The sequence below is a fragment of the Chlamydotis macqueenii genome, chromosome 8, assembly GCF_036417535.1.
Source record: "Chlamydotis macqueenii isolate bChlMac1 chromosome 8, bChlMac1.mat, whole genome shotgun sequence".
NCBI lineage: Eukaryota > Metazoa > Chordata > Aves > Otidiformes > Otididae > Chlamydotis > Chlamydotis macqueenii.
The window spans coordinates 27,971,740-27,999,657 of NC_141563.1; the positions used below are offsets into that span (position 1 = coordinate 27,971,740).

A 27,918-nucleotide genomic window follows, 5' to 3' on the forward strand; every position below is an offset into this window, starting at 1 on the left:
CTCGGCACCTTATCTGAACGGGGACACGGCTCCGGACTGGGGGGAGCTGCAAAGGAATGTGAATAAGTGGCGATAAGTCTCCGGATCGTGTCCTGGGAGGTGCCGTGCAAATATCCAGTGTGATGGCTGTAAGCAGTTAATGGCAAGATGATTCAGGTGGCTTATTGCAAGAAGAAGTTACTTTTTTAATGTGTTAGTATAGCTAAGCTGTAATTATTAGAAGTCATCAAAGAGGCAGAGGATACACAAGATTTTGAGGGAGAGATGGCATGTCTCTTAGGCGAATGGGAGTTGGCCATTGACTTCACTATACCTGATATTAACTCCCAAGGCTTTCACTGATTCTCCATCAACGGGAAGACCAGGTCATGCAAGTCAGCGAAAAAGCTGAAAACGAAATTAAGTCTAACCTCTGAGCTTCGGGGGGTAGGATGGAAACTTTTGGAAGACACAGTATTCCCTTCAGGGAGTTTTGACTCATTCCCAGACTGTATTTAGTCCGAGGGATATTAAGCCCGAGTGAATCCTTATAAACATTGTGTTTGGATCCAAGATGGAATTGAAGCAGTCTGGTATTTTTGAGGACTAAACTCTGAATTGAAATATAAAAGTTTTATTAAATAGTTAATACTAAAGGCCATTAAGGACATATCAATGACAAAACTGCTTGCTTTGGTCAAAAGTGATAAATGTGTTTACCAATTGACTTTTACTTGTCCGTTTTGCAGTTTACAGTTGTGTGTTTTTTATACCTGTTAAAACTTGATTATAAATTGTAATGAGAAAGCCACAAACGCTTAACAAACTTTGAATGTTTATAATCTACATCACCATGTAGTGTTGCTGGGTGACCATACCCATGTGGTGATTCACCCAAGAGATGACTGGTTTTGGTACCAGATGAAATTACTCCTTAAATAATAAAAACAAAATAATATGTACATGTGTTCTTAAAAAAAAAACAACAAAAAACCAACCCTGCACTCAGCTTAGTGCAAATGCTTCATCTACTGCTGTTTCTGTTGTTACAGCATGCTTAATCTTTTACGCAAAGACATTTGTGACTTGCTTAACATTAATGTGACAATAATTGAGGTCTGTGAATTGAGAGGTATATACCTACCTATCAACTCAGGTCTTGAACCTGTGAACAGATTAACCCCTGAAAGGTCAGGCAGTCCTAATTAAAACAAGGTAGTCTTACTGCAACTCTGGCAGGTTTGCCAATGGACAAAGCATAATGGCTTTCTCATGGTTTCAATCACCTTCAGTGCTTGTTATGCTCATTTCTCACACTTTCAGATGCGTAATATACCCATTTTGCACAGCTGCCGCAATGCAGTTTGTTCTGGGTTTGTGCCTTAAGCATTGCATTTCCATTCATATGTCCATGGCCTCATTGTTTTTGATTAATTTCTGAGCTAGTCTTTCCAAACATCAATTTTTGGAGGTTTTGGAGTGATAAATTGTCAGGGCCGCTCCTTATTCAGTGAGCAGATGGGCTTCTGTAGTCTTTTTCAATCTTTAGATGTAAGATGCTACTTAGATTTTTAAAAATTTTTCTAAGAAAGAAATAGCATATCTACCCAAGCAGGTGCTGGAAGGACGGAGTTCTGTCTACACCTTGCTTCTCCAGACTCTGTTCTTCACACAGCGGATTAACCGTGGTGTAGTGTTCTGCTGAAGTATCTGCCAGACAGGATCAGCTTGTACCTGATTAGCATGGAGCGTCAGGAGCCCCGGTGTAGGCCTCTGCACCCATCCATACAGCCATGGCCACAGTAAGTAGTTTATGTGTTAACAAAGAGGAGCTGGCTGGCCCTGCAGCTGAAACTACCCAAAAGATTTCCAAATTGGTAACCATGCCAGATTTTACATGTAACATTTTAATTCCAGTATCTCCGATATATCTTGGTTGGGAATGGATCTCTGATGTGAAAAACAAAACCCCTACTTTGTAAAAACAAGGGCAAAGAAATGGGTCCTATTTCAGAACACTACCACACATTTGAGTTTCCATGCATTTTTGTCAGAAGAAAATTTGAGGATTTTATGTTAGTGTATCTAGGACTTCTAGAGTAAGATGAACCTCCTTGGAACAGGAGCGTGTGTTGGATACCTGGAGTACCAGGGGCACTTAGTGAACAATCCAGACCGAATGGAATTGTTATGTTTGTGAGCAGCAGGCCTCAAGGACATCACTGAAGCCGCTTGTGAGAAAGTACTGAAGCTGCCTGTAAGAAAGTACTGAAGCCACCTGTGAGAAAATAATGAGGCCGCCTGTGAGAAAGTAATGAAGCTTCCTGTGAGACAGTAAACGAAGCAACCTTGAGAAGAAGGAAAACAGCTGGCATACGTGACTGGGGGCTGAACGTGATACAGGGTGCAGGTGGAGAGAGCCGTGCGCGTGAACAAAGAGACTTAACGAATCATATTTTAGCTAGGAGCACGTGCATGATATAGTTAACCAATTAGTAGAGAGCTTGCGCATGATACGGAATTAGAAGGGCTATATTAACCGGGATGTATCAACAATAAATCGGCATTTGCTTGATCATATTGGCCGTCAGCAGTGTCCGTTACTTCCGCGTCAACAAGTGTGAACTGGGCCTGGGCGATGCTGGGCATGCCCCTTGAGCATACACACGCCAGGTCTACGGCAGAGATGATCCATGCGTGCCCTCTAAAGCCAGCACGTTAGGACATCATCACGCATGTTCTATGGAGCTAATCACTGCACATGCAGAAAGCCTGCTGAATCCTGAACTTACAGTATACATGTGGTACCATCCGGGGCACAGTCAGAGTAAAATCCTGGCCACGTGGGGACATTTTACTGCAATATATGCAAAAAAGTCATCAGCTGACATGTTCCCAAGCCGCAGGGCATTTATGCACAAGCCGCAGGTGCGCAGTAGTTTGAATGAAAACAATTACATGTCATTAAATATACAATGCACATATTTGCTTTCCTTGTTTTGCTCAAGTGAAGACTGTATTTCTAGGCCAGAATGTCTTGCGTTACCTCTTCCTTCTCCGCATATATTTTGGTTTTTTTAATTAACAGACTTTATTACTGTATGCTTGGATAATCACTGCCTTTTGATGACAAAATGTTTCAGTTTTCCTTACCTTTTATCTTTTACTCTGATTACATTATCGGAGGCTGAAGTTTGTTAAAGTTTTCCTACCTGATATTCAAATAATTCAAGCATCTTCTATTGCATTAAGACTGTGGATTTTCAGATTTGTGATTGGCAGTCTCTCCATAAAAATAAGTCAAACTCAGCTGTGTTTCCTCCCCCTTTATTCTTTCATCTTCTCAATTTTCTGTTTCCTGTTACTTTTAATTGTCTTGTCCTTGCACTCTCTTTCCACTTTCCTGTATTTTCTCAAAATGGCTGCACAACAGAAAAATCTGGTCATGTGCATGCCCAAGAGATTAATTAACCTTTGTGCCTTTAAGCCTCCTGAGCAGTTTGAGTCAGAACAGCAAAGAAAGAATCTGCAGCAGAATTCTCTTTCTGGAAATAACTAACAGCCTCTTCGAAGTCCTGTTGGATATATATTTTGCCTTATTTCTGACCTAATCTTACTATTTTCAAATTCTGAACGTTTGTGAATTGCTTATAAAAATGGAAGCCTGGAGTAAAAGTCAAAACTGGTTTTGGTTTTCTTTCGTGGTGTTTAAGATCAGGTGTACAGTCTGCTCCCAGTTACAGGCCGAAGTCTGCTCCTGTTGAAGGCTGTATCTCTGCTAAGATCAGCCCGCTTTAACCTTACTTTCGATCTTCTTGCACAAATACGGAAATGCATTCTTGTGCACCTGCAACACAAGGAGCCTTGGCCCCCTCAGGAAGTGCCACTTCTTTCTCTTTATGCACCTTTTGTGCTAAAAGCCGAAGCAAAAGCAGCGTGACTGGCTTTGGACTTTCCCTGGCTTCCTATTATTTAGGACTGCAAATAAAACTGGGGGAAATTCTGTCTTCCTACCGGTAAAAACAGCTTCAAGAGGCCCAAACAAGTAGCAGACAATGAGACTTTTATGTAAATGCCTACACTTCACGTAGTCTTTATCTGTGCGGTTTGCCTTTTGGATTTCCCTCTGCGTGGTGCAGTCCCTCGGATTTATCACGTAGGCGCTGGGCCGTGAACGGGGGAGTGCGGGCGGTCTGACCTTCCCGACGGGAGCCGAGCAGGGGGCAGATGAGCACGGCAAACGCGACGAACCCCCACCCCGGCCGCCGGTGGGGCCGGCTCCCCGCCGAAACTCTCATTGCTGGAGATTTTGGTTGGCTTTTTTTTTTTTTTTTTTTTTTAATTTTTTCCCCTGCGCGCTGTTGAAGCTGGGTGACGGACGCTTAAACACGGCAGCCAGCGCGGAGCGGGGCAAAGGGCTGGTACAAACCAGAACACCGGAGCGCCTTCCCGCCTGCGCCGGGCCGACCGGCGGCAGCTCCCGGCCGGAAGCGGAAGCGCTGGGTCCGGTGGCGGCAGCGGGCGGCGGGGTGTAAGCGGGCGGTTCCTGCTCCGTGGCGGTGAGTGAGTGCGGCCGGGGGCTGGCTCGGCTCGGCTCTCCCCTCCCCTCCCTGGGCCGCCCCGATAAGGGGCACGTTGGGTGCCTGCGAAGGAGACGAAACGCGGAGGGTTAGACAACGTTTACGGGGCAGTAAGAGTTCAGTAGCAGGCACTTCCGTATTTTAAATATAGTTGCATATTTATACATATTAATTTAACACATATTTACGTGTGTTTTACCCATGGAAGACCCCTCGCTTTGGGTTATAAATGAGTTGTAGCTGTGCACTGGTGTACAGTGCAGCTTACGCTTCCCCAGGTCACGCCCCCTCCTCGCCGGGCTGCTGACACCGCCTTGGAATTACTCCGAGCTCTGTTTTGTGTGAACGTGGCAATAGGGGGGTATTGTTAACCCAAACCCGCATCTTACTTGTTCAGAATTACTTTACTTCTAAGTTTATTTTTGTCTTTGCCATCCTAAAAAGAGGCTTCCAGCTTTTTAATGAGTCAAATAACGATGAATAGCAGACACTGTACTTCCCTTACATCTCCCTGTTGGGGGGGAAAAATCTGAATGGAAAGTGTTAATTAGTGTGGTTTTTTTTCCAGTATTTCTAATTCTGGGATGTTTCCAGTCTTCTAGAGGCTGTACTTCTGCTCTCTCTGCAGCGTTAATACACAACAGTGTTACATGCGGCAAGTTGGTTCTTAGAAAATGTGCTGATGCTAGTTATTGATTAAACATGTACCTTGTCTTCTGGGCTGAAGTGTTGCATTTAAGATGGTTGTGTAACATGGTTATATAAAGCATATGGTTGTGTCATATGTGTTATACAGCAATGTGAATCAAAAAGCATTAAGTCTTTAGCGGTATAGCACGGTGTAAGAAGATAACTTTATTTAGGGAAATAAATTCTGGTAGAACGCACCTACTTGCACGTAGCTGACTACAAAATTGCTGTGCAAATTCAGAACAGAAGAGAATACTGTTGCCATCTTTCCTTCTCTGACTCCCTACCCCCAAAAATAGGTGTACACCCACAATTTGCTTCACTGACGATTGCACTAACAGCTGGACTTGATGCCTCTCAGTACAAATTCAGAGCCATTAGTTTGTGTTTAACTGCTGTTTTGCACCAGGAGGAGCTGCTCTGTTACAATCCTGATAAGAAAGGCACTCAGATTCTGTAAAGTATAATCTCAAATGCTATTTGTTAGAGCTAACTGTATAAAGAAAGAGGATAGCATTGATGATCTTGCACCCTTTCAGGTGCTGGGAGCCCCAAATTGAGCAGCGTAGAACAAACCTGCTCTGATTCACACACAGCGTGTTGTGCAGATCCTGCCCATAGAAAGGGTTACCCTGTTTCAGTCACTTGAACTATTAGGGATTATCTTACAAGAAAACAACTCTATTCATCATTGCTACTGTAAAACCAGAAAGGATACTCCCGTGAGAACTTCCTGCCTTTTTAGATAAAGGGAAGGACACGTAGATGTTGTAGTCGCAGGTGCCAAGTGGGAGCTGCCTGCAGCCTCCTGTGTTACAGCTGCTGAGCTTATCCTGCACCCGTGGGTTGTGTGCCCCAGAGCACAGGCCTAAAGGCCCAGGAAAAGCAGCGCAAGACCTACTCAGGTTAACTTGTGTGGATCACCAGCTCCTTGGTGTATGATGGCCTTCAGGTCAGGATCACTCTAGCTGCCCTATTATGTCTCTCTGTAAAGCAAGTGTGCTGTTTGATGTCTGCGGTAAATCTATGTGGCTTGAGAAGCTAAGCGAGAAATTGAAAATATAAACTTTCTGTGTGAGCACATATATCAGCTGCAACTTAGTTATCTGAGGAAAATTATAACAACCAGGGAGAAGGCAGAGCTATTTTGGGATAGTATGCTGTGTGAATGCTTTGCTTTGAAAATACACATTCCTCCTACATAGTCACCTGTTAGCCAACATTGCTGCTTCCACTGTTGGTTTTGTGGGTTGTTTGGTTTTGTGTTGTTTTTTTTTTTTTTTAAAAAAAAAAACAACCCAAATAACATTGAGTTTGGACACAGCTGAACTTGGGAAGTAACTTCCTCAGCTTCTGCTGAAATCAGCTGGCCAGCTTTAGAACTCATCCTGAACGTGGTTTCTTTTTAACAGTTTGACCAGAAATGTAGATTAGGGGTATGTTGGGACACACCGTGAAACCTTCCTTTTTGATAAAAAGCTTTGCTGCTGCGAGCAGATTGCTGTTTGCAGCAGCAATAAAGTCAGCAGCAGGTGAGGGAAGATCCTGCTGAACCTTTGTTCTGCTGAATTTCACAGGGAAAGTGCTTGGATATCACAGTGCTAATCATGAGAGAGAAACCCAGGCTCAAAGTGACAACTGACTTTGTGTAATCTTTTTTATTCTCCCTTTAGTAACAGAAGAACACTACTGCTCTGTGAGTTTGTGCTAAATCACTTCTATGGTAGTGATGCTAGTCATTGCATTCTGTTTGTACTTGACATGAATCTTACGCAAGAGTTGAGCTCTCAGTCTAGACTTCCCATCAGTCTACATGCAGATTTTGGCTGTATGGGAACAAGGAATCTTTCAGCTTTTTAAAAGATAGCGTCCCTTTCTGAATGAGGAGGGAGACAGAAAAGAGCAGGAAGACAAAGTTATTTATAGATTCCAAATACATAAATATGTAAGGACCTACTGCATCTTAGCTTACTTTGCACACAGCTGTTTCTAATTCCGTGTCAAAATGATTTAAAAAAGCATAAGTTTTACGTGATCTGTGTACTGAGGTGTTATATCCTAGTGTCCACCTTTGAAAGTGCCTCCATTTTGTCCTCTCTGCTAGCCCCAACTTCACATCAAAGAGGGATTTTTTAGTGTTTAAAAAAAAAAGTCATCTTTTCATTTGGTAGCATTTACGTGTTGTGGGTATATAACAATTCAGAAACAATTATGCTTGTTGCAAAGGAAGCCAAAACGTTTATGGTTTTCTTCGCAATGCCAGACAGCCTTGATAATGAGCTGTGGTTCAGCTCTGAGTTGTATGCTTTTGCAGGGTGCTGCTTGTTGTAGTTCTGAACTCCGAGAAATCTTAAACCTGTGCATTGTAAAGGAGAAAAGAGAAGGAAGAGGAGAAAAAGGGCTTGTTTTCTAGTCTTTCCAGGGTAACTATTCATCTCCTTTAGATCAGTAAAAACTGTAAAGAACCTACTTCATCTTTATTCTAGCATCATCAGGACCTCTATGATAGTATTTGTTTGTTTTTGCATAGAAAGGTAAATTATTGCAACTTACTGAATTGCTGGAAAACTCAGTTTGTTCTTGTTCTTTAGGCAAAAATGTCTGCAGCATGCGACTTTGTTGTACTCCACGCTGGGCAGAAGATGCCTCTCATAGGACTGGGAACTTGGAAAAGCGAACGTGGCCAAGTAAGCAGAGAACAATCCAATATTGTGCTCTCAACTAGAATTTGTGTTTTGTGCACTTTTTTGGAAGATCCTAGATCTGAGGCCTGGATCCTTCGCTGGGATGGTTTTAGTCTTAGGTGCACTGAAGTCAGTGGAATGAATGTATGTATTTACATGACTCAGGCCTTAAGGCGCAAAAGCAGCCACAGCAGATCCTTTAAGACTTGTTAACCCAGGCCTCGGGCAGCGGTGCTCTAGGAAATGAACCCAGAAAGAGACCAATAAGGGGGGTGAAGAGCTGAGACAAGGAAAATGCTGTAATATGGGGCCTGGCCCTTCTGGGAAATCCTTAGGCTTTCAGTCTGCCCAGTCAACCCTCTGGCTTGGGCGGATGACTCAGGTGAAAGTATTACTTTGAGAGGCAAGAGCTCTAGTTGTTCTTGTCCTGAGTCCTGTTCCAGTGGTCAGCCTATGTTTAGCAGAAGAACGAAGAACTTGCTTGGGTCGTCCTGCTTTTAGACTAAGGCGGCTAATGTGTCATGAGACTTTCACGCTGCTTCTAAATGCAATGAATTGGCAAACACCATGCTCGGAAACAATTCTGTGTGTTACTACAAGCTGTCTGTTGGAATGTTTGCGTGTTATGGACTGTGGCTTCTGTGGTAATACTACTCGCCCTTGTCTCTCTTTTCCTTTCTGTTTCATTCATTTAAAAGATAAATTCATGGAGGCAGAGATTGCCTTTCACAGCAAGTATATGCAGTGTCCAGCAGAGGTGTCCTCTTGCTTGATGGAATTCTTAGTTGTTATTGTTGTTTTTAATGTTGTTTTTAGTGTCTTTTGTGTTAGCTTTGTGATGATTCAAATTTGGAGTATGTCTGATGATACTGTGCTCCTGACCTGTCTCAGGATGACCTGTTGTGCTATTCCCTCATGCTAGCTAGAGGAAAAGGTGGGAAACAAACGATAAAAAGAGCCATTTTGTTATTGGTCTTCCTGTCCAAACAACTGTCAGGACAGTGGATCTGCTGGGAATAGGAGCTGTGCTAATGTGGAAGCCGAGTTGATGTGAGAGCTTGGTCAACCTCTTAAGTGAGGACAGGGGTGAATGTTCAGCTCTGTCACTTAAAACAGCAACTGACAGCTGAATGAAGTTTATTAACATACAGGAACTTAATGGATTAATTTCTGTGTACCCAAAGCAATTTGATGTGCATTGTGCTAAAACAAGTGCCCTTAACTAAACAAACAAAATATGAATGCATTGTTTATTTTGTGCACTAACTGTTCTGAGGAAAGTGCAGTCTTACAAAACAACATGGAAAGATCCTACTTGTGCGTAATTTAAACCTAATTCAGATGGATTTTGCCACAGTAAGCAGCACTTCTAGCAGCTGAGTCACACACGGTATCCAGAGATCTTCTCTGGGGTCCCATGGAAGTCAATGAGTGTCACTTCTGGGGAATATTTACTTCCTTCAAAGACTCACTCCTAGAATGTAGTGAAAACGTGATCTAGAAAGTGCAGTGAAAATTATGAGAGGTACCGAAGTTGCTTCTATTCCTTTCATATGGAATAAATAAATTAATATTAATCACTCTTCAAAATGGTTTGCATTGTTTGCATTTTTTAAATGGAGATTTATCAAATTTAGAAGCATACCAGCAATTTGGCAGTGTCTCCAATTGATTTACCCTTAAAAGGACATGATGTAGTTCAGGGAGAATAATTGTAACTGTGAATTAAAGACCGAGGGCCAAAAACCTAGAGACGCGGAAGAATAATAATTGGTTGTATTTAATCTAGTTGTTTCCCCACTAGAAGCTATTTATTGAAAGCTGTTCTGTGCAAGGGCTGGAGTAGAAGCAAGAGTGGAAGTGAGTGGCTTTTAAATTACTTCAAGTAAATATTTTGCAGATTGCCAAGCTGCTTTTTGGTTTTGACCTTACACTCTTGATTAATTTATTTGTTATTGCTGTTACTATTCCTGATCCTAAACAAGCCTTGTCTTTGTAGGCAGATCTTAGCAGTCCGGTACAAAGGAGTCATCACAGCCCTCGTTCCCTAGACAGTAAGAATAGAGAGGGGGAATTATCAAATCTAAATTCACGTTGGCAGATGAACTTAAAATAATACAGTGTTTTCTGGCTTACATGATCAAATGCTGGAAGATAAATTTGTTTTACATATTACCATGGGAACATGATGGAGGGCTATTGAACAGAAGGGAACACAGTAGCTTATGAACTGGCAGCATGAATGAGTTCAAAGAGAAGTCCATTCAGACAGGAGCATCAAGAATATCACTAGCATGTTTTTTAAATATTGGAGCTTGATTATCTGTAATCCTTTAATGTTTAGTTCTCTTCTCTCAAGTGGGCCATGCTTTTAACCTGAAGGAGGAACAGTCTAACCTGCTGTGGCAGAGGCTGAATCTGGGGGGGAGGGAGGTGTGGGACTGAGGGAAGTTGTATTTTTCTGTGCGAAACTTTAAGAAAGGTGAAGAGGAAACGTGTACCTCAGAAAACCAGTCAGACTAGGTGTCTTGTGACAGTATTGTAGCTATAGAGGAGACTGTTTAGTTCTTTAAAAGTTTGTTAGACAATCTAGAGAATCCTTGTTAGATGCACAAAAATTCACTACTGCTCCTATTAAGGGAGGAACTTGAATCCGCATTTGAAGGATAGGAGGCAAAACTCTTTGGTTTAGGGAGCGTTAGCTGTACGACGGCATTACTTACGTGGTGATCTAAGTTTCTTTTCAGCAAATTTTAGTACAGTATGTACAAACTGTGATGTAGCAACACTTCTGTTCTGGTCATATTGCATCTGAATATCATGTGGACTGATGATCTGCTTTTTTTCCTGTTTCCTGTCAGCAAATGTACTTGAACTGCTAAAATGTGACAGCTTTGCAGGAAGCAGGGAAGGCTGTTGCAGCCTTTTCTTTCCAAGTGTTATTGGCTGGAACTGAGTGAAAACCTCTTCATAATGGCTTGGGGCTGTGCAGAAAAGGCTCCCTAGTCACTTGAACTCTGTGTTGCTTGGAAGTATGGAGATGGCTTGTTAGTTTTTCACCTTGTGATGGGTGAATTGAAGAACTGGAAATCTAGTAATGGATATTATAATGAATTGGAACCTAGAGATTCTGTTTCTGAATCTGCCACTGATTGTTAGCAATATCATGTTCCTCCATCTTCAAAAACAAAAGAAGATGGGTGGGAAGGCCAAATCTGTTGCTAGGATGTATAAATGGGAGTGTAGTTCCTAGGACTTTGCTATACAATGAAGGGGAGTAAGGCTTCAGCTGCAATACTGTGTCTGGGAGCAAACCACTTCAAGAAAAGCATGACGAGACAGCATCAAGAGTGATGCAAGGTTTGGGAAAGGCGTGTTGTGATGCGAGATGGAAGTGCTTACAGTTACGTGGTCAAGAGAGGTTTGAGAGGAGGCATGCTGGTGCTTTCCAAATGTGCAAAAAGCCCCCACAAAGAGGAAGCTGTAGATTTCAGGTTTGTGAGGAACAGGATGTGGCATCAGGGCCGTATTGGTTAGACATCTAAAAGGCTTTGAACATAAAGATACCTAAGCATTGGAATAGACTGCCTGTCACTTACAGGAAGTGTTTTGAGAAATGTGTGTAGGGGTGGTTTAGACTTAGTTGGCCCTGCTGTGGGGCATGAGGATAGACTAGATGATGTTTCAAGATCCTTTCGGACCTGCTTTCTGTAGTTACTTAAGCTGTGTGACTCAACCTGCCTGATGCAAAACGAACTCAGTAATTGCTCCTACCATAGCAGTGTTGACAGGCTAAACTAAGGAATATCTGGGAAGTTTGACGGATCCTTTGGCTGTTGTTATTTCACACCAAATATCCAGAGGCATATGAATCTCCAACTGCTTCTGCTGTCTTTTCCTTTTTTTTCTCTGCCCCCCAGGAAATGCATGTACCTGTCTGAACATAATCTCAAAAATACAAAACTTTGTTAGAACAAAGTACTCTTCTTAAATTTACTTCTATCTGCTAATAGAGATTTTTTTTTTTCTCCTCCAGAAATGCTTTTTTTTTTTGCATATTTTCTCTTGATTGTTTGCCTTTTGCATGGAACAGGAAGTCTCAGTTGGAGTGTAGGCTGAGAGTAGTTTACACAGTTTTTTACACAGATATTGCCTAAATCCAAACCTTATTTAAATGACCAGTACCAGTTTTTTAGTGCTAGAAATTTATCAAAACATGCTGATACACAAGTATGGCCTCCTGTTTATCACTTTGCAGAGACATTTTTGGAGTGCCTTATCCTTAGTTTTCTGTGAGTGGTGCCTACTTTAATTTTATGGCAAATTTTGTGCCTCTTTGGATTTAAATAAATTCTTATCCTGGTAGAGGAAATGGGATATTAGTACAGACAAAGAGCACCACTGTTTTTCCTTTCCTTCCTGCTTCGGCTTCATAACCCTCACCTTTTCGGAGGGTGGATATTGAGTCTTAAAATCCTTTAATATGTCTCAAGTGATTTCAGAATTACCACGACCTTGACTTTGTAGTGACCTTTCAAGGAATGTCTTTGTAAAAGTGAAACAAAGACTGTAAATACCATCCTGCTGGAGAAAAGAAGAGCTTGCTTCACTGCTGTAATAGAAGTGCTTTGTCATTCTGGCTAAGGGAAACTGGTCTGCATTCCAGTTTTCCTCTCAAAATGCCAAAGAATGCAGTCAGAATATCTGTTTCTGCGTTTCCTGCAGTTCTTGACAAGAAAAACAAATGAAATCCACCAGTAGAAGAGACATCTTTTCCACATTTGATTCCCCTTTCTCTTTCTGTAGTATCTGAAAGCAGGACTGTACACGTCTTTAATTGGCATTAATAGTCTTGTCAGCTTTGAAATTTAAAATGCTGGTACTTTGATTAAGTTGAAATAAATCAATCTCTAGCCTTTGTGGACACATTGTTTTAAATCTCTTGACAAGGGAGACGTAATCTCTAGAAATACATTAGGGCCCTTTTGCATCAAACCTTATACACAGAGTAAGTCGCAATCTCCCACAGTCTCGAGAGAAAAGTCAGTGGAAAGCAATGTATAGAAATTGCTGTACAGATAAGATGTCCTCTCACTGTAACACTTCAGGTGGGTGGATGTAAAAGAGAACATGTGCTTACTGTCCACTGGAAGTTAAATGAAATAGATTTTACTTCGTACTCATCAGCTTAACGGGAGATGATGATGACGCTGAAGTCTGTAGTAATTCTTGGTTCTTGCCAGCACGTTGCTGTTGGCAACACCTTGATTGTCAGCAATGTGGAAAGCAAAATGGAAAGTTGAGAGCATCATGCAGGCCATGTGCTAATGTTCAGCAATATAGTGACTTTCTTTGTTGTGCAATCAGTGAGAATGAGACATGAATCGGAAACTAAGTGTTAGCAGTTGAACCAAACCCGAACTCTGGCAATTCTGGAATTAAAACTCAGGCTCTTTCTTTACTGGGAGAAAGGAGATCTATTCCAGGCTTGACTGACATTGATCGATTGGTCTGTTAGTTCCAGAAGTTTGTCTTCCTAAGCTATGATTTATTTGAAAAATGCTTCTTAAAGCTCATTTTATATTTAAGAAAAGTGTGACAACTGTAGTTAAGAATGAATCCCTGTTCTCAGGTGCAGTTAAAAGTGAATCCCTGCTCTGTCTGGTCAGTTCTTGCATGCTTGGCCTGCGTGCGTGGTCTGCTTTCTTGTACTCTTGAGTGTCTGCTAGCAGTTAGCTCTTCACTCTTGAAGGTCTGTGTCACAGAGAACCGTATCCTACTCTGTTTCATGACCTTATGTAGATCTGCACTTTGGGAGTGTTCCTCACTAAGGCCCCCTTTTTTTTTTTTTTTTTTTCCCCTCCTTCCAGTGACATCTCCCTTTTCACTGACTGCATTGGATAATCTGTTTCTGATTACAGGTGAAAGAAGCAGTGAAATATGCCCTGAGCGTGGGTTATCGCCACATCGATTGTGCAGCAGCTTACAGCAATGAAGCAGAGATTGGTGAGGCTTTCCAGGAATGCCTTGGGCCCAACAAGGTAAAAACACAAGAACCACCATGCTAACTGTGTGTTGTATCAAAATTGACAACTGTGACATGAAAGTAGTCTATAAAGTTATTGTTTGTGGCTTTTCCTCCTCCTCTATCCCAGCTGTTTGTTATTAATCAGGAGCAGGCATGAAAGAGGACTTTCTGTCCACTATAAACATCCTGACTGTCAGGAGGAGAAAAGATGGTCAGGAATATTTGCATGGAAACTACAGAAAATGTCTTTTTTAATCCTGCCCACCCCCACCCCGCAAAATATCCCGATTTGGGTGTTCAAAAAATTGGAGGTTCCCAGAATCACTAGTTAAAATTGAAAATATTTGCCATGGTTTATATGAAAAGTTGCTCTAGTTTGGTGGGTAACCACAGCAAATGTGGTGACTGGGTTTTTAGGTTATAGATCAAATATGAGTGACGTATTTGTTTTTAAATCAGTGATTGTATTTGAAGGTTTGGTAACTGTGACTCTAGGGCCTGCAGTGAGAGTCCATGGTCTAAATATAAAGAAATGTGACAGGCATTCGTATGGATGACCTGAGGTGGAATCTTAAATTCATCCCCTTGCTCTTGTTGGCCTGAGGGACCAGAAGGATTACCTGTACAGCTGCAGAGCTCCTGGAAAGAAAGTACTTATGTTCCTGCTTTCCTGCTGCTCTTGCCTTGGCCTTAGGGCAATCTCTTTGTTCTGCGATTAGCTTGAGAGAGGCTGTTTTCAGCTTGCCCCAAGGATTCCTTCCTACTAGATACGGTAACTGGGGAAGCATAGAACTCTTTTATTCGGTTCCTGTTAGCTAGCTAACTTAAAACTAGAATTTTTAGAACATCTTTCTCTTTGAATACAGCAGTCATATGTGAGGCACACAAATAACTGAATGGTTGGAGGAGAGAAACTAAGCAATTAATCATTCCAGCTTCTACAAAGTATAGACTTGAGTGAAACTTGGTCCTGTGTAGGTCAGTGAGAAGTGCCCTCTGATGATGTTATCTGCTTCAGCTTGCCAAATATGATCTCCCTTGTGTGTTTTATACTTCCTAGTTACACAGCTTTCGATTTGTTTAATTTCTGAGTCTTACCTTTCCAATACAGGGTACAGGGCACTCAGTTCTTACTGTGTTCCTCCCATAACCTAGAAACTCAAGTGCAGAGGTTTAGGGAAACTTTTTCTGTGTATTTTCCCACACTCTTTCCATGAGAAGCATTCTTTGTTTATAACATGTGATGAGTATAATAAGTTAGCTGGTTGTGCCTAGAATATGTGAACTGTTAAACAGAAATTACAAAATTTACACATGAATAAACTGAGTAATCTTTCTTTTGGCCACATTACACTTAGTAGTGGCTTTAACCCTTGACTTGAAAAGTTTGGGGAAAAATGTACGTGTGTGTGGAGGGGATTGTTTTGTTTTTCAAAATTTCTAATAAATTGCAAAGTATTTGGCATACTTTAAGACTTGTCAATGTAAGTGTGTATTTCTCTCACTCTTCTCCATCCAGTGTATTTTTGAAAGGTTTAATTTGCAGGTCCCCTGAAATTGTTCTATTTGTTTTAAAGCTAGTAGGGAATTGCTACAATTCCCTTTCTGAACTTATTCCAGTAAATTATGCTCTCCTCCCTTTCTTAAAGGTTATTAAAAGGGAGGACCTGTTTGTAACATCAAAGCTCTGGAATACCAAGCACCACCCAGAAGACGTAGAGCCAGCACTGAGGAAAACACTTGAAGATTTGAAACTGGATTACCTGAACCTGTACCTCATGCACTGGCCTCATGCCTTTGAGTAAGTTCTACCTGGAAGGGGCACCAAAAGCAGAAACCTCAGTTTTACATAAGTGGCTGGTGTTATATCCTGAGGACCTTCTTTCTGAGCTGTGAATTTCTTCCTGTGTATACTGCCTGAGAGGTGTGTTTCAGTGTGGCTATGGTGTAGGCCTATGGACTGCCATGTAGACACTCTTTTCTACCCATAACTTGTACAACTTACTCATGTTTGGTACATTAATTCATAGAAACAATTGTTTGAATTTCATTCTTCTTTGAATTTCAGTTGAGTGAGAATTTGTTTACTCTTAGATTTGTAGCATGTCTGTAAACATATAGTAGAGGAGATAAAATTTCTGGATTTGTGTTGAAGTAAGTAGAAAAGGGATAATTGTTCTCATTATTTAACAGTGATGAGGCCGGAAAATGGGTATTAAGTCTTCATTTAAAGTCTTTAAGCAAGTACTTAAATTTTTTAATAGTGAGAACAGCTAGGTAGTGAAATCCCTAAACTTCTCACAGTTTGACATGGGTGCCAAAGTTGGATAACTGAAAGTAGTCTAACTGGGAAAAAGTAATAAAGCTTTATGGGACAGGTTTCTAGACTGAAGCTTGCCATCTTATACTAGCTGGAAATTTGGCTTGCTCTGAGGTAAAATCTTTGAGTTTAAAATATATTTGAAGTTTAAAATAGTCTAGTGTCTTCAGCTAGACACTGGGGAAGTGTGGCAGCTATTTTTGGTTCTGCCACTAACCTACATGGTAACCTTGAGGAAATACCAAAGCTGCTTTGTGCCTTAGTTTTACTTATCTGTAAAATTAGAATGAAGTGTTTTGTGAAGAAGACAACACTTTTCAGTGAGAGTTATTAACTGTACTGGCGTGGCCAAGCACATGCAGTGTCACAGTGGTATCTGTACGAAGAGGAAATGAAAATGACTTCTTACGGCACTTTAATTGCAGTAAGTCTATTTGAGGAAAAATGAGAAGACAAAGTTCTCCAGTTAAGTGCTAAATAGTCTTATCCTACAACCCCATCGGAAGCAGAGCTCCTTGCTTTATTTTCTGGTAGATGGGGAAGCAATTCCTCCCCTCCTGCAATCAGTAAAAAGGCAGGGGAGGAATAAATCTCCTGACCAGATGTTTGCATGAAGATTTCACTCAACAGGGGCAACTGTCAGATTTGAGGGGCTTCTGTCTGTTCTGCAAATTTGAGAACCATTTTTTTTTCCCCTTCTAGTCACATGAATTGAATTTTACAAAGCATAGAACACTAATGATAAGAGGAAAGACTCTCAAAGTTTAAATATATTCCTCAGCATAACAGAATGAGGAAGTGTTTTCAACTAGAGCTGGTCTGGAGGAAGAGCTGTTAAAAATTCCCCCTGTTGTGAAACAGGTTTGTCTTTATTGAAAAAAAAAAATAAATAAACATTGCATTGACGATAACATGTAACACAAATAATGGTGTATATTTAGATATTACTAATATTTAAATTTGCTTGATGTTGTGGAAACTGTTGACAAAACTGACACTGTAATAAAGCAGTTTCATGTTTTCTCATTGGAAGCTGTTCACTTTACAGATTTCTGTTAGCTCTACTTGAACTGTTTTAATGTGTGGTTATCTATAATGCCTGCTGTATTGGGAGGCTGAGAAAATGAATATTATTTACACTGAAATTAAAATAGACTTCCGGATGAAAATCATGGTGCCTCTAGGTCTTGAAAATTAATCTCTCAATATACAGCTTTTGACACATGAGACTGCTTTTCTGAGTTGGGAGCTCATGAGGTTTTCAGAGTTATTTTTGGTTTAGATTTATCAATGACATGAACAAGAACCATCTCCCTTTGTCCCCAGCTGCTGCCATTTCTCACACCGTTCAGTGCCTAGCTAGAGCAGTGTAAGCTGAGATCTGAGCTAGCAGTGTCCTGCAGTGGTTGTGAAGCAGCGCTCTTCCAGTGGGATTGCTTGTACCCCTCCAAGCATGGACTTCTCAGGGGCCAGTCATAGCACTTTGGCAGTGTGGTGATGTCACCTGGCATAACCAAGTTCTTTGTGTGTGTGTTGGTTTTTTTTTTTTGCTAAATTTTATTTTATTTTTTAAATGGGTTGGTATGACTAATTGGGAACATAACCAACCTACAAGCAACATGTACACATTAAGACTTCTGCGAGCATTTGTGCTTTTATCAATTGCTGACACTGCTGCAGAATCCAGAGGGAGTGGGAAGGCCGGTGTACTTGGAATACAGTCTCTCCTAGACAGCTCTTAAACCAAGATCCCTTTGGTAGCAGGTCCAAACAGGCTATGAAGAATATCAGTCCTCTCTCAAAAACAAACTGAAAAACCAAAGCCACTCTCTGAGTTGCTGCTCTCTAAATCAACTGTTTTGCTAGGGTGAAAGTGTGCAAAGAGCTGCTGCTGTGTATACAGTGGCTCAGTTTTGTGTAGTCACTACTGAGTAAGTAAGTAGTTCAAACTACCGTGTAACGAGTTTACATAGGAAAGACTGTATGTGAAATAATGTCTCGTAGGTTAAGTCAGCATAATGGAATTCAGAAAATTCACTCAATTTGTACTCTGTCCACCAAACTAGGTGTTAGCTTTTGAGAATACTTTGAGGAAAATTTTCTTTTAGTGAAGAACTAACATAATATCAATAATGTGGTATATGTACTTACACTTTACCTTTGATGCTCTAGACGAGGGGACAATCTTTTCCCAAAGAATCCTGATAACACGATGCGTTACGATTACATTGATTACAAGGATACCTGGAAGGCTATGGAGAAGCTGGTAGAAAAAGGCCTTGTGAAAGCCATTGGGCTGTCGAACTTCAACAGTCGTCAGATTGATGATGTACTAAGTGTGGCTACTGTCAAACCAGCTGTGCTCCAGGTAAGGTGAATAAAGGAGAGGACTGATACCTTTCCTATTTGTGCATAAGAGTGAAGGAGTTGCAAACTAATGCAAAATGTTTAGTACAAGGGGTGCAGCTTATGTACAGGAAAGAATATAGCCACCTCTGCAGGAGCAGGCACGCAGAGGGAGTCTTTCCAGGCACATTAATATGTTGGGGAGAAGGCCTATATCCATGTTTTGTGGCTATTTCTTCCTGCTTAGTTGAACAGGTCTGTGGAAGACTTCATCTGCCCTGTGAGGAACAATTTAGCCTGTAAGAAAGACTGTGGGGGAGTAACTTGAATCCCTTCTGTAGAGAGCTTCCTTGTTGGATGATCTGTTTGGTACATGGGGAAACTCCAGCACTCTAAACTTAGGCAATCTATTCTCCTTTTCTTGTAAACTTAGCCTACCAGACACGTTTTCATTCTTTCATTAAAGCTTATCCTTGTAGGGTCTTCCAGAATCTGGAATGACGTCCTGTGATGTATTTGGGTCTGCTGTGCATTTGACTTCCTGTTTGTTTAGAGTTTTGTGTTTGTATCCGTACTCTAGCCACTCATTGTGGGTCATTTTAATAGGTAGAGTGCCATCCTTACCTAGCTCAGAACGAGCTGATAGCTCACTGCCAGAAACGAGGACTGGTTGTCACTGCCTACAGCCCCCTTGGTTCTCCAGATCGCATGTGGAAACACCCAGATGAGCCTGTGCTTCTAGAAGAACCTGGGATCAAAAAACTGGCAGAAAAATACAGCAAATCACCTGCACAGATCATCCTCAGGTACAGAACGGTTGTAAGAGAGGGTGGCATTTGGGACCTGGCCTTAAATAAAGCAAAACACACAAGCTAGAAGGAATCTACCTAAAGTGTGTGTTCTTCTGCATCGGTGGGGAGTTAAAATCACAGGGAGTGCCAAAAGCAAACCCCATGTGGTGCTTGTGAGTTGGCAGAGTTGGTCCTGCCTTAGGGTAGGTGGATGGGCTAGATCAGAGGGGTCTGTTCAGGGCCTGGATCTGTGCCTGGGACAGTTCGCTACCTGTTTTGCTATGGAATAGCAGTAGGACAATTAAGACAGCAGCGTACCACATTTGAGTGCTGCCTACTGCATTTGCCCGTGGCCAGTTGTTGAACCCTTGAGCTCTTGCTACTGCATTCAAACGGGCTCCCAGGAAGAGGGGCTGAGGAAGGCACCTTCCTTCTTCACACTGAAGAACCCTTTGCTGTTTTGTTTTTATATAGCAAAAGCCACCTACTGGATACTGGGAAACGAGATGATTGAGTGATATCCAGAATGTGATCAGCACCTTGTGAAGTAAAATTGGATTTCTGTGGTCATTTTTTGTCTGGCTCTGCATCTGTCAGTATCGCTAGCACAGTCTGAGTGACAGCGAGTTACCCTGCCAGCTGAACACGTTCAAGTCTTGGTGCTCAGGCCTCTAGACAGGCACTTGAGAGATCTGGGTTTTCTTCTAGTTTCTCAGTGGTTGTCGTGTTAGAACTTGTGTAAAATGCTTAAGTAAATTTTTCTGAGGGTTTCTTGGGTTTCTAGCTTAAAGCACCTGAAACTTGCTTGCTTGTTCAAAAGCATTAACATCTTCCTCTCGTTGATCAGTCCGGTGGCTACTGTCTTGCTTGAGCTTGGACATACTAGGTCCTAATACAATACAGTGCTCTATCAGTCCTCTTCTGAGTGTTTCTATTTCACATAGAAACATCAGTGGCATCTCTGCTGCCACTCAGCCAAAATAAATGCCATGATTCTTTGGATGCATGCACAGAAAGTCTCTCTCTTCCTTCTCTTAACAGGTGGCAAGTGCAGCGTAAAGTGGTTGCCATTCCCAAGAGTGTCACCCCTGCTCGCATTCAGCAGAATCTTCAGGTAAGTTTAAATGGTTCTGCTACTTGCAGAACAACAAGCTTGGGCACTTGGTTCCTACTTACTCATCAATGTATGTGCATGCTTAGAAGGGAGGGCAAAGATTTGTGGAAAACAAACTTGATATGTTAAAAGTGACTGAGTGGTGTGTGTGTGCATGCGTGTATGTGCACATGGGCAGTCTTGTTATCAGAAGGTAAAGAATGTCCCTAGTAGAAGTTTGAATGAAAAATCTTCACTGAAATTTATCTGAGACACAAATTTATTGAACAAGGGAGTCTTCTAATGATGTTTAACAGTTCTTATTTATGAATAACAGTTGTTGTAGCCTGCAGGTGAGGGCTGGTGGCTATTTCTGCAGCAAACTGCGGTTCTAATGATGATGAAGGAATAGAATTAGTGTGATTCACTCCTGCTCTGAAGTAAGAACAGTTTGCTTTAGAAATTATTTGAAAACTCTGACTTCCAATAATTTGAAGGGAAGTCTCTGAATCACTTCCTGTGATCTTTTTTCAGCCCTTAATTATACAGATTGGCTGATTACATACTTGTTTTTAAGTCAAGACTTGTTTTTATAACTGTTACTCCCGTTAACCACTTTCTGTGATGTAGTTTGCTGCTAGAAATGTCAGGCAATTCCAGTAAATTCTGCAGTTACTCAAGATTTAGATCTGCATGGGAACAGAATATTGACTGAATAGGCAGCACTTGGAGGAACAGTCCCACTGCTTTTTATTTTTGTGGATGAGTGCTCTGCAGTATCAGTGTAAGCTTAGACTTTGCCAGTGTATGTACATCTCAGACTTTAAGCCTTTGTTTTGGTGTATGTAATAAAATTAGCTTAACTGCAACTTCGAATTTATGAACAGAAAACAAACTAATACTGTCTGAGGCCAAGGTTTTTACAGATGCATACATTCTGTTGATCAGAGTATCATGGAAATTCCCTCTGTTTGAGGCTTAGACTTACCAAAGTTGCAGCTTCTGAAGGCGTTTGAAATATTACAACTTGAATTATGTTTAATTTACTTGGATTTTAACACTAGGATCTTGCAACTCTAATACAGCATGTAGTTTTTCTTTTTGAAAGTACAAAAGAAATACTATGTAACTACAACATAATAAGTTTTTCCAGTCTTGTGTGTGTGCCTCAGTTACAGCTGTGTTGTTACACTGTCATCTGAAATTAAACACTGAAATAGTCAGCAATGTCTCAGGTCACTGCTGCTGTTCTATTGTGTCCTGGATGATTAAGAAGCAGAATTTTTCTGCCTCTAGTCAGCTCTATTGCTTGTGGATCTCTGGAGAAATTCACAGCAGAAGGAGGTGGTTGTGACTTACAAAGGAAACAAAACCAAGATGTAAAACTCAACATCAATTAAATATGAAAAATCTGTAGTTACTGAATAAAGCCCCTTGCTTTTGTTCTCAGGTGTTTGATTTCAGCCTCACAGAAGAGGAGATGAGCCACATTGGAGACCTGAATAAAAACTGGCGTTACATTGTGCCAATGATTACGGTAAATTTCTCACGTTTCTAAAGGTTTTGATTATGTGCATGTGGCCACAACTTGGGGTTTCTGCAGTTTTCTTTCATTTAGTGTCCCTGTCAGAACTACTTACGAATAAGAGCACTACATCTTTTTAGGACATCTAAAATGAAAGAATTTTTCAAAAGCTGCGTACAAAAAAGACAGCTTTTTGAAAAAACTTTTCTCCACTGTTTTGGCCACTGACAGCTCTCCTGAGTTCTCATTACTGACCTGTCCATGGGCCTTTAGCCAGGGTCTCATCTGACTTCAGATCTCACCAAGCTCCTGCTGAGTTGTTCTGCTCATGTACAAGCAGGCTAAGGTCCATGCCATTCCTCCAGAAGTACCCTTTGTTCCAGCTGTCCCCGACTGCTTTATCCCATAAACCTTACCTCATGTGCTATCAGATGCCAGTCTGTTTTTAAAGAAACCAATGCCTTGTAAGTGTTGGTCTTTGTTTTCTTGTATCAAAGGACCTAACTTTGTCCTGTTCACCTCAGTGCAGGGGAAAAAAAAAAACAAAACAAGACGACAGACATTTCAATGCCTTGTTGTCTCCTGTCTTTGTAGTGTTCCTCATTTCTTACTGTCTTACTTCTGACTATACAACAGAGAGCTGTTGCCATTCCCTGGCGTGTCACCAACCAGCACAGGGCAACTGTGCTACACAATGAGTCTGAAGTGATTTATGCCTTCTCTGTCATACAGTACGCTGCATAGACACAGTAGGTTGCTTTGCAGATTTGGAAGCTGTCAGGCATATCCCTTCCTCTCCAGTGGTTTGCCTGTAAATTACTCTTCAATAGTCAGTGGCTACTGGCTATAGGAATTCTTTGGGGAAAGCTTTTCTCTAGGATTTATCCTTGAGGTTTTTTGAGTGCTTGAGAGCGTATCAGTGGCTAGACTGAGTTAGAAAAGAGAAGCTGTGAATGTGTGGTGAATGACTGTCTCATATCAAGGGTAGATACTTGTTAGAACTTTCACTGTTTGTCATGCTGGGGCTTATGAGAGCTTCAAGGCCATGCTTTTAGCTGTAGGGCTGCTTCAGTATGCGTGCGTAAATAGAAACCCCCGCATCCCTGCAACCAAAATTATCTTTGTGCTTACGGATCAGGAGTCTGTACACCAAACTGGGAGCTTAGCTGCTCATCTGTGTGAAAGTGGTAGTGACAAACACACCTGCTGCTGACAGTGTGTTTCTTTCAAGTGTTTTCCTACTGGTGCTGCAAACAAAGTTGTTTTGTTAATTAAGCTGAAAAATACATGAGCGTGGATGGCTTGGATGAGCTGGGGGTAACTCGTGCTTTAGTTACCTGGGACACCTGATCAGATCACAGTGATTCGCAAAGGAGAGGTGGAATACATTTCAAAGTGCTAGCCTATCCAACTACAAGGAGAGTGAATGTGATGCAGCTGGGCTTCAAAGATATTGCCATATTGTCAGATAATAATGCAGGAAGAATTAAAATGCGATTCTGCAGCTGTAAGATCTCTAGCAGAACCTTTTGTCTCCTGCCTATCCCTTCTGGGCTTATCAGAAAGAATTTTCATCAACTGTGAATTAAAATTCCTGTCTAACCTTTCATGCCTGTCTCCCCTATGAATCTAACTTAACAGTGTCTGGATTTCAAAGTGTGATGTGGCAGTAATATCAGAGCTCCTATCATAACTGAGCCAGTTTTTCCTGGCTTTACTTCACTGATACATAACCACAAGTTCTTACAGTTATGCCACTCTTCTCCACATTGTGTTTTTGTTTAAAGCCTGAGGAGAGGCTGTTACATTGCATGTAGACAATTTGAGTCACTTTATACTTTTAATGGTTCATTATCTGGATAAAGGTTGGAAATTACCTTGCACTGCCTGAAATCCAAACTTTTGGACACACATAACTGGCCAAGGAATGTACTTAAGCGAAACTTGAATGACTAGCAAGCCAGGAGAGGAGGAGTGATGGTGTTGTCCACGTGATGATCTGTCTATTTTTGATAGTTAGCTACCGTTGACCTGCAATGTGTTCACTGCTGATTTTTAGCCCTCCCTCCTCCTCTCAAATTCCTGGGGTGGACTGGAATCAGCTATGTGAAACGCTGTCTTGGCATGCTGCGAACAAGAATGCTCACCTGAAGAGCTGTTCTGTGTAGTGAAATATGCAGGGGGAGGAAACTGGGGAGAAAAACGAGGAATATGAGTTCGAGGAACATGACGAAGTTGTTGATTCTTGAGAGAATATGAGGAAACCTGAAGATACTGTGATACTTTTGTTTACAGTTACAGTTGACAGCTTCATTTCAGCTTTATTTCAGTCTAAGCATCCGTCAAATGTTAAACCTTAACATCTTAGTTTTCTGCTCTGTAGTGCCCCCAAGTGACCAATTTCACACTTCATTAGTTTTCACGGTAAACAATTCATTACTGGGGATTCCAGTTGTGGCTTTGAAATGCAGGTTCTATACTGAAAGCTAATAGAGGGACTTGCTAGTGGATACTTGGTTTGAAAATTCCTGTGATTCCCTCTGTCCTTGTAACATTTTGAGTGATCTCTAACATCACATTAATATATAAATAACATTTATGTGTATAAAAATTGATTATTTCTGTAACATAACTTTTATTCAGTCATTAGTTGTTTAATGTAAGTTCTAGCTGAATGAGGCTACTCTGTCACCCAGGGAGCTGTGCCAGTGCTGCACCTGAATTTCCCCGAACAGAACAGATGAGGAGCAAGGTTTTACCTCAGCTCTTTGGAAGCTGAGAGTGTTGCAATGGACTTAATGCAACTATAAATGCAACTTGTGCATCTGAATGCTTAGAGGTGGGATGTAGGAACTGAGACTTCTGCATGGCCATGTCTGCTTTTGGGCCAGCCTGAGCCTCTGTTTCATTGTCTGTGAACATCGGTTTCGGTATTCCCATTTTAAAGCTGGAGAAGCTGATCTTCCGTGGAAATGTTCTTAAACAAAACGTGCCATGAAGGAGTTCAGTGACACTATTAATGCTTCGGTATACGACCCTGAACAAGATATTCAATGTGTTCTATCTTATCCATCTATAAAATTGGCAGCTCGACAACTCTCTATCATGGAAGCAGGGGCAAAAGCTCCCAGCTTTTTTGAAGTGTGCATGTTACAACACTTACTTAATAACGGCTACAAGGCAAAAAGGCTTTTAACTATTCTTAATCTAATTCTTTAAGCCTCAGCAGCTGGAAGAAGGATTCTTGCTGTAAGCTACAGAAATCCATCTCTTTTTAATTAATTTTTATTTTTTTTCTTTCAAGAAGTGCTAAGAGGATTCAGGGGTAGAGGAAACAGCTCTTATTTAAGCTGAAGCAGATGCTCACAGATGTTGGGGATCAGAGTTTGAAACTGAGAGTAAGAATGGATTTTTATCTTTCTGACATGAGTCTGTTTACTTCACAGGTGAATGGAAAGCTAGTAGCAAGAGATGCTGGACACCCCTATTACCCCTTCAATGACCCATATTAACTCCTAGCAAATAAGGTGATAGAAATACATGCTCCTCTAGGTACCCATCCCAAAATAATTGTTGCCACAATTTGTAAAAAAAACTGTCCAGATAAAACCTTCCTTCCTGAGTCGATTTACTTACAATATACTGCTTCTAATTGACGTCCTTTCTTGAGGTTCTGTAGATTCCATGTCAAAGTTTGTGAATTTATTACAGTGACTGTAAGCTTGCTCCTGGAAGCATCAAATCTTTTAGAGATTAGATAAAAAGTTCCAAACGTGTAATTGTCAGGCTGGGGCAATACTTTGGCTTTACTGCCTGTGAAAGAGTTTTGAAAGCTTTAGTTGTTAACCATGAGGGGGGAAAAAAGAAAAGAGGGAAAGGCATGTAAGCATTTTAGGACTAAACAACTGCTCAGCCATCAACTTTGATATCTTTATTAATATTTTTATACAGAGGATAAAGTGAAATGTGCTATGGTTGCACTATGACCGTAAACCATTCATTAAAAGCCAAGTAACCAGCCATGCCCAGTGCTTTTTATCCCCTTTAGAGTACTTGTGGGACTTAGACTTCTCTCTCCTCTATTCTCTTTTTCTTTTAATTTCCCTGTAGATTTGAGGAGAATAAATGCATACCCTGGAGCAGGCCTTCGGGGCAATCCTCTGTTCCTTGTCACATGGACAGGTTTCAGCTCTGATCGGCCTGTCACAAAAGCCGCAAGAACTTTTTAGCAAGTCTTGTGGAAAACCATCCTGCTTTTCCCATGAAGTTGCCCAGTGCCTCTTTGCCAAAGATGTCCAGTTTGAGTTTTGGAAGGTCACAAAATTAGTTCCTGACTATACAGTAAGAGTATTACTTAGAGGGCTCCTTCCATTTTAAAGTCTCTTTTTTGACTGCTGCCTGGGCTGACGCTTGGGAGAGCTGGTCCTGTCTCCTGTTCTACCGCTGGCTTGTCGTAACACCGGGCAAGTCATTCGCCTTTCCTGTGCCTCTGTTTTCCCACTTGCCTGTCTCTGTGTTACTCCCTGGCAGGGATTAATTTACTGAGTGCTGATACACTGCTGAGCAGGGCTGGAGCTCTGGCACTAACAATGGTTTTTATTTTGTTCCAGTCTCTGGGTGAATTGCCTAGCCATCTGAGTACAAAGGCCGTGAGGTGTTAGTACCTACTACTTAGTGCTCACATGGTGATACCTTCTGTGGCCTCACCAATGTTAATGCTTTATTTTTATTTTCTCTACCTGTAAAACAGGATTAACGCTCATTTGCCGTGGTGCAGACAGGGTAGCAAGGCAGAGTTTCTAAAGGCCTCTTGGATTTAAAACAAAGGAGCTCTTTCAGATCTGTTGATGCCAGTCAGAGACAGTCATAGGCACAACTCGTTTGCTGCTGGATAAAGAAAGCTTAACTGGCTGTAGGTGTGAAAAAAAGGACACTTTTTTTTTTTTTATTTTTCCCATAGCAATAACAAATGTAGAATTAGAAGAATAATTTTCTGTATTCGTATAGTTCAAAAATTAAGAATTAGATTATTTTAGTTTCCATAACCTCATTTACAGTAGGTCTATAGTAAAACTCTATATTAATCTCAAGCGTAATGCCTCCTCAAGTATTTCCTGCCCTGGGCCTCACAGTGTGCAGCTGAACTGGAACAAACCTGTTTATCACTTTTGTAATCCTTAGGTAAAATTTAAAGAATTTCTGTTCCTCAGTAAAGTGTTTCCTAATTCCTGTTGAATTTACCTCAGTGGAGAAAGCCATTACAGCTCAGTTAAGATTCTTTACTAGATTGCATGTTTTCTTCTAAGGGAAATTAAATCCACGCTGTTTTTTTATTGTTCTAATCAAGCACAGGTGACTTTGAATACGGTTCCTAACAGCAAATCAGTAGGGAAGCAATTTTACTGTAAGGCGCTATATAGAATGTTGAAAGCAGTCGTCCTGCTGAGAGAAGTGGCTTCTGTTGCATGTATGTTTGCATGTCTTAAATAAATACTGTACTCCATGTATGACTTTGAGACTTTTTTCCCCCCTCTAATGTCAGGGCCCCAATTAACTTTTTCTAGTTACTTCTCTAATCAAGAGTAAGTAAGCAGGCAGAGAGAATTCCCAAGAAAAGCAGATTAATTTTGTATCTCTGTTAGGCCTGCAATGCCCAGCTGTGTTCCTGCATGGAGTAACACAACGCAGCTGGCGCTGGCGAACTTTTATCTTGAAATAGCACGGGGGAAATGAGCCTCCAGGCCTCCGCCAATGGCTTTGCTGCTGCTGGGTGAGTTTTCTGGAGGTCTCTGCTGTCACCGCTGCAGCAGCCATGTCTGCCTTGTCGGGAAGGTGACATGTGCTGTGGGAAAAGCAGAGGATCCGCAGGAGCCGAGCCGGAG

General features: G+C 41.4%; 1 protein-coding gene across 4 annotated transcripts; it reads left to right on the forward strand.

The window, feature by feature from the left end:
* Nucleotides 1-58: 58 nt before the first annotated feature.
* On the forward strand, nucleotides 59-27,539 carry AKR1A1 (aldo-keto reductase family 1 member A1). 4 transcript variants are annotated; one of them, XR_015259148.1, is made up of 9 exons: nucleotides 59-156; nucleotides 7,841-7,936; nucleotides 13,855-13,974; nucleotides 15,611-15,762; nucleotides 18,454-18,649; nucleotides 19,234-19,433; nucleotides 19,893-19,965; nucleotides 20,460-20,532; nucleotides 21,962-22,036. XR_015259148.1 is itself a non-coding variant. In XM_086752980.1 (9 exons), the coding sequence occupies exons 1-9, from the start codon at nucleotides 148-150 to the stop codon at nucleotides 25,546-25,548; spliced, it is 999 nt and encodes a 332-aa protein (XP_086609106.1). In that variant the 5' UTR covers nucleotides 59-147; the 3' UTR covers nucleotides 25,549-27,539. The 4 variants fall into 4 exon arrangements, 3 of the variants coding, with proteins under 3 accessions (XP_086609106.1, XP_086609107.1, XP_086609108.1); XM_086752980.1 differs by lacking the exon at nucleotides 19,893-19,965 and adding an exon at nucleotides 25,483-27,539 and having other exon boundaries at nucleotides 21,962-22,048; XM_086752981.1 differs by lacking the exons at nucleotides 59-156; nucleotides 19,893-19,965 and adding exons at nucleotides 4,174-4,538; nucleotides 25,483-27,539 and having other exon boundaries at nucleotides 21,962-22,048.
* The last annotated feature ends 379 nt before the right edge of the window (nucleotides 27,540-27,918 follow it).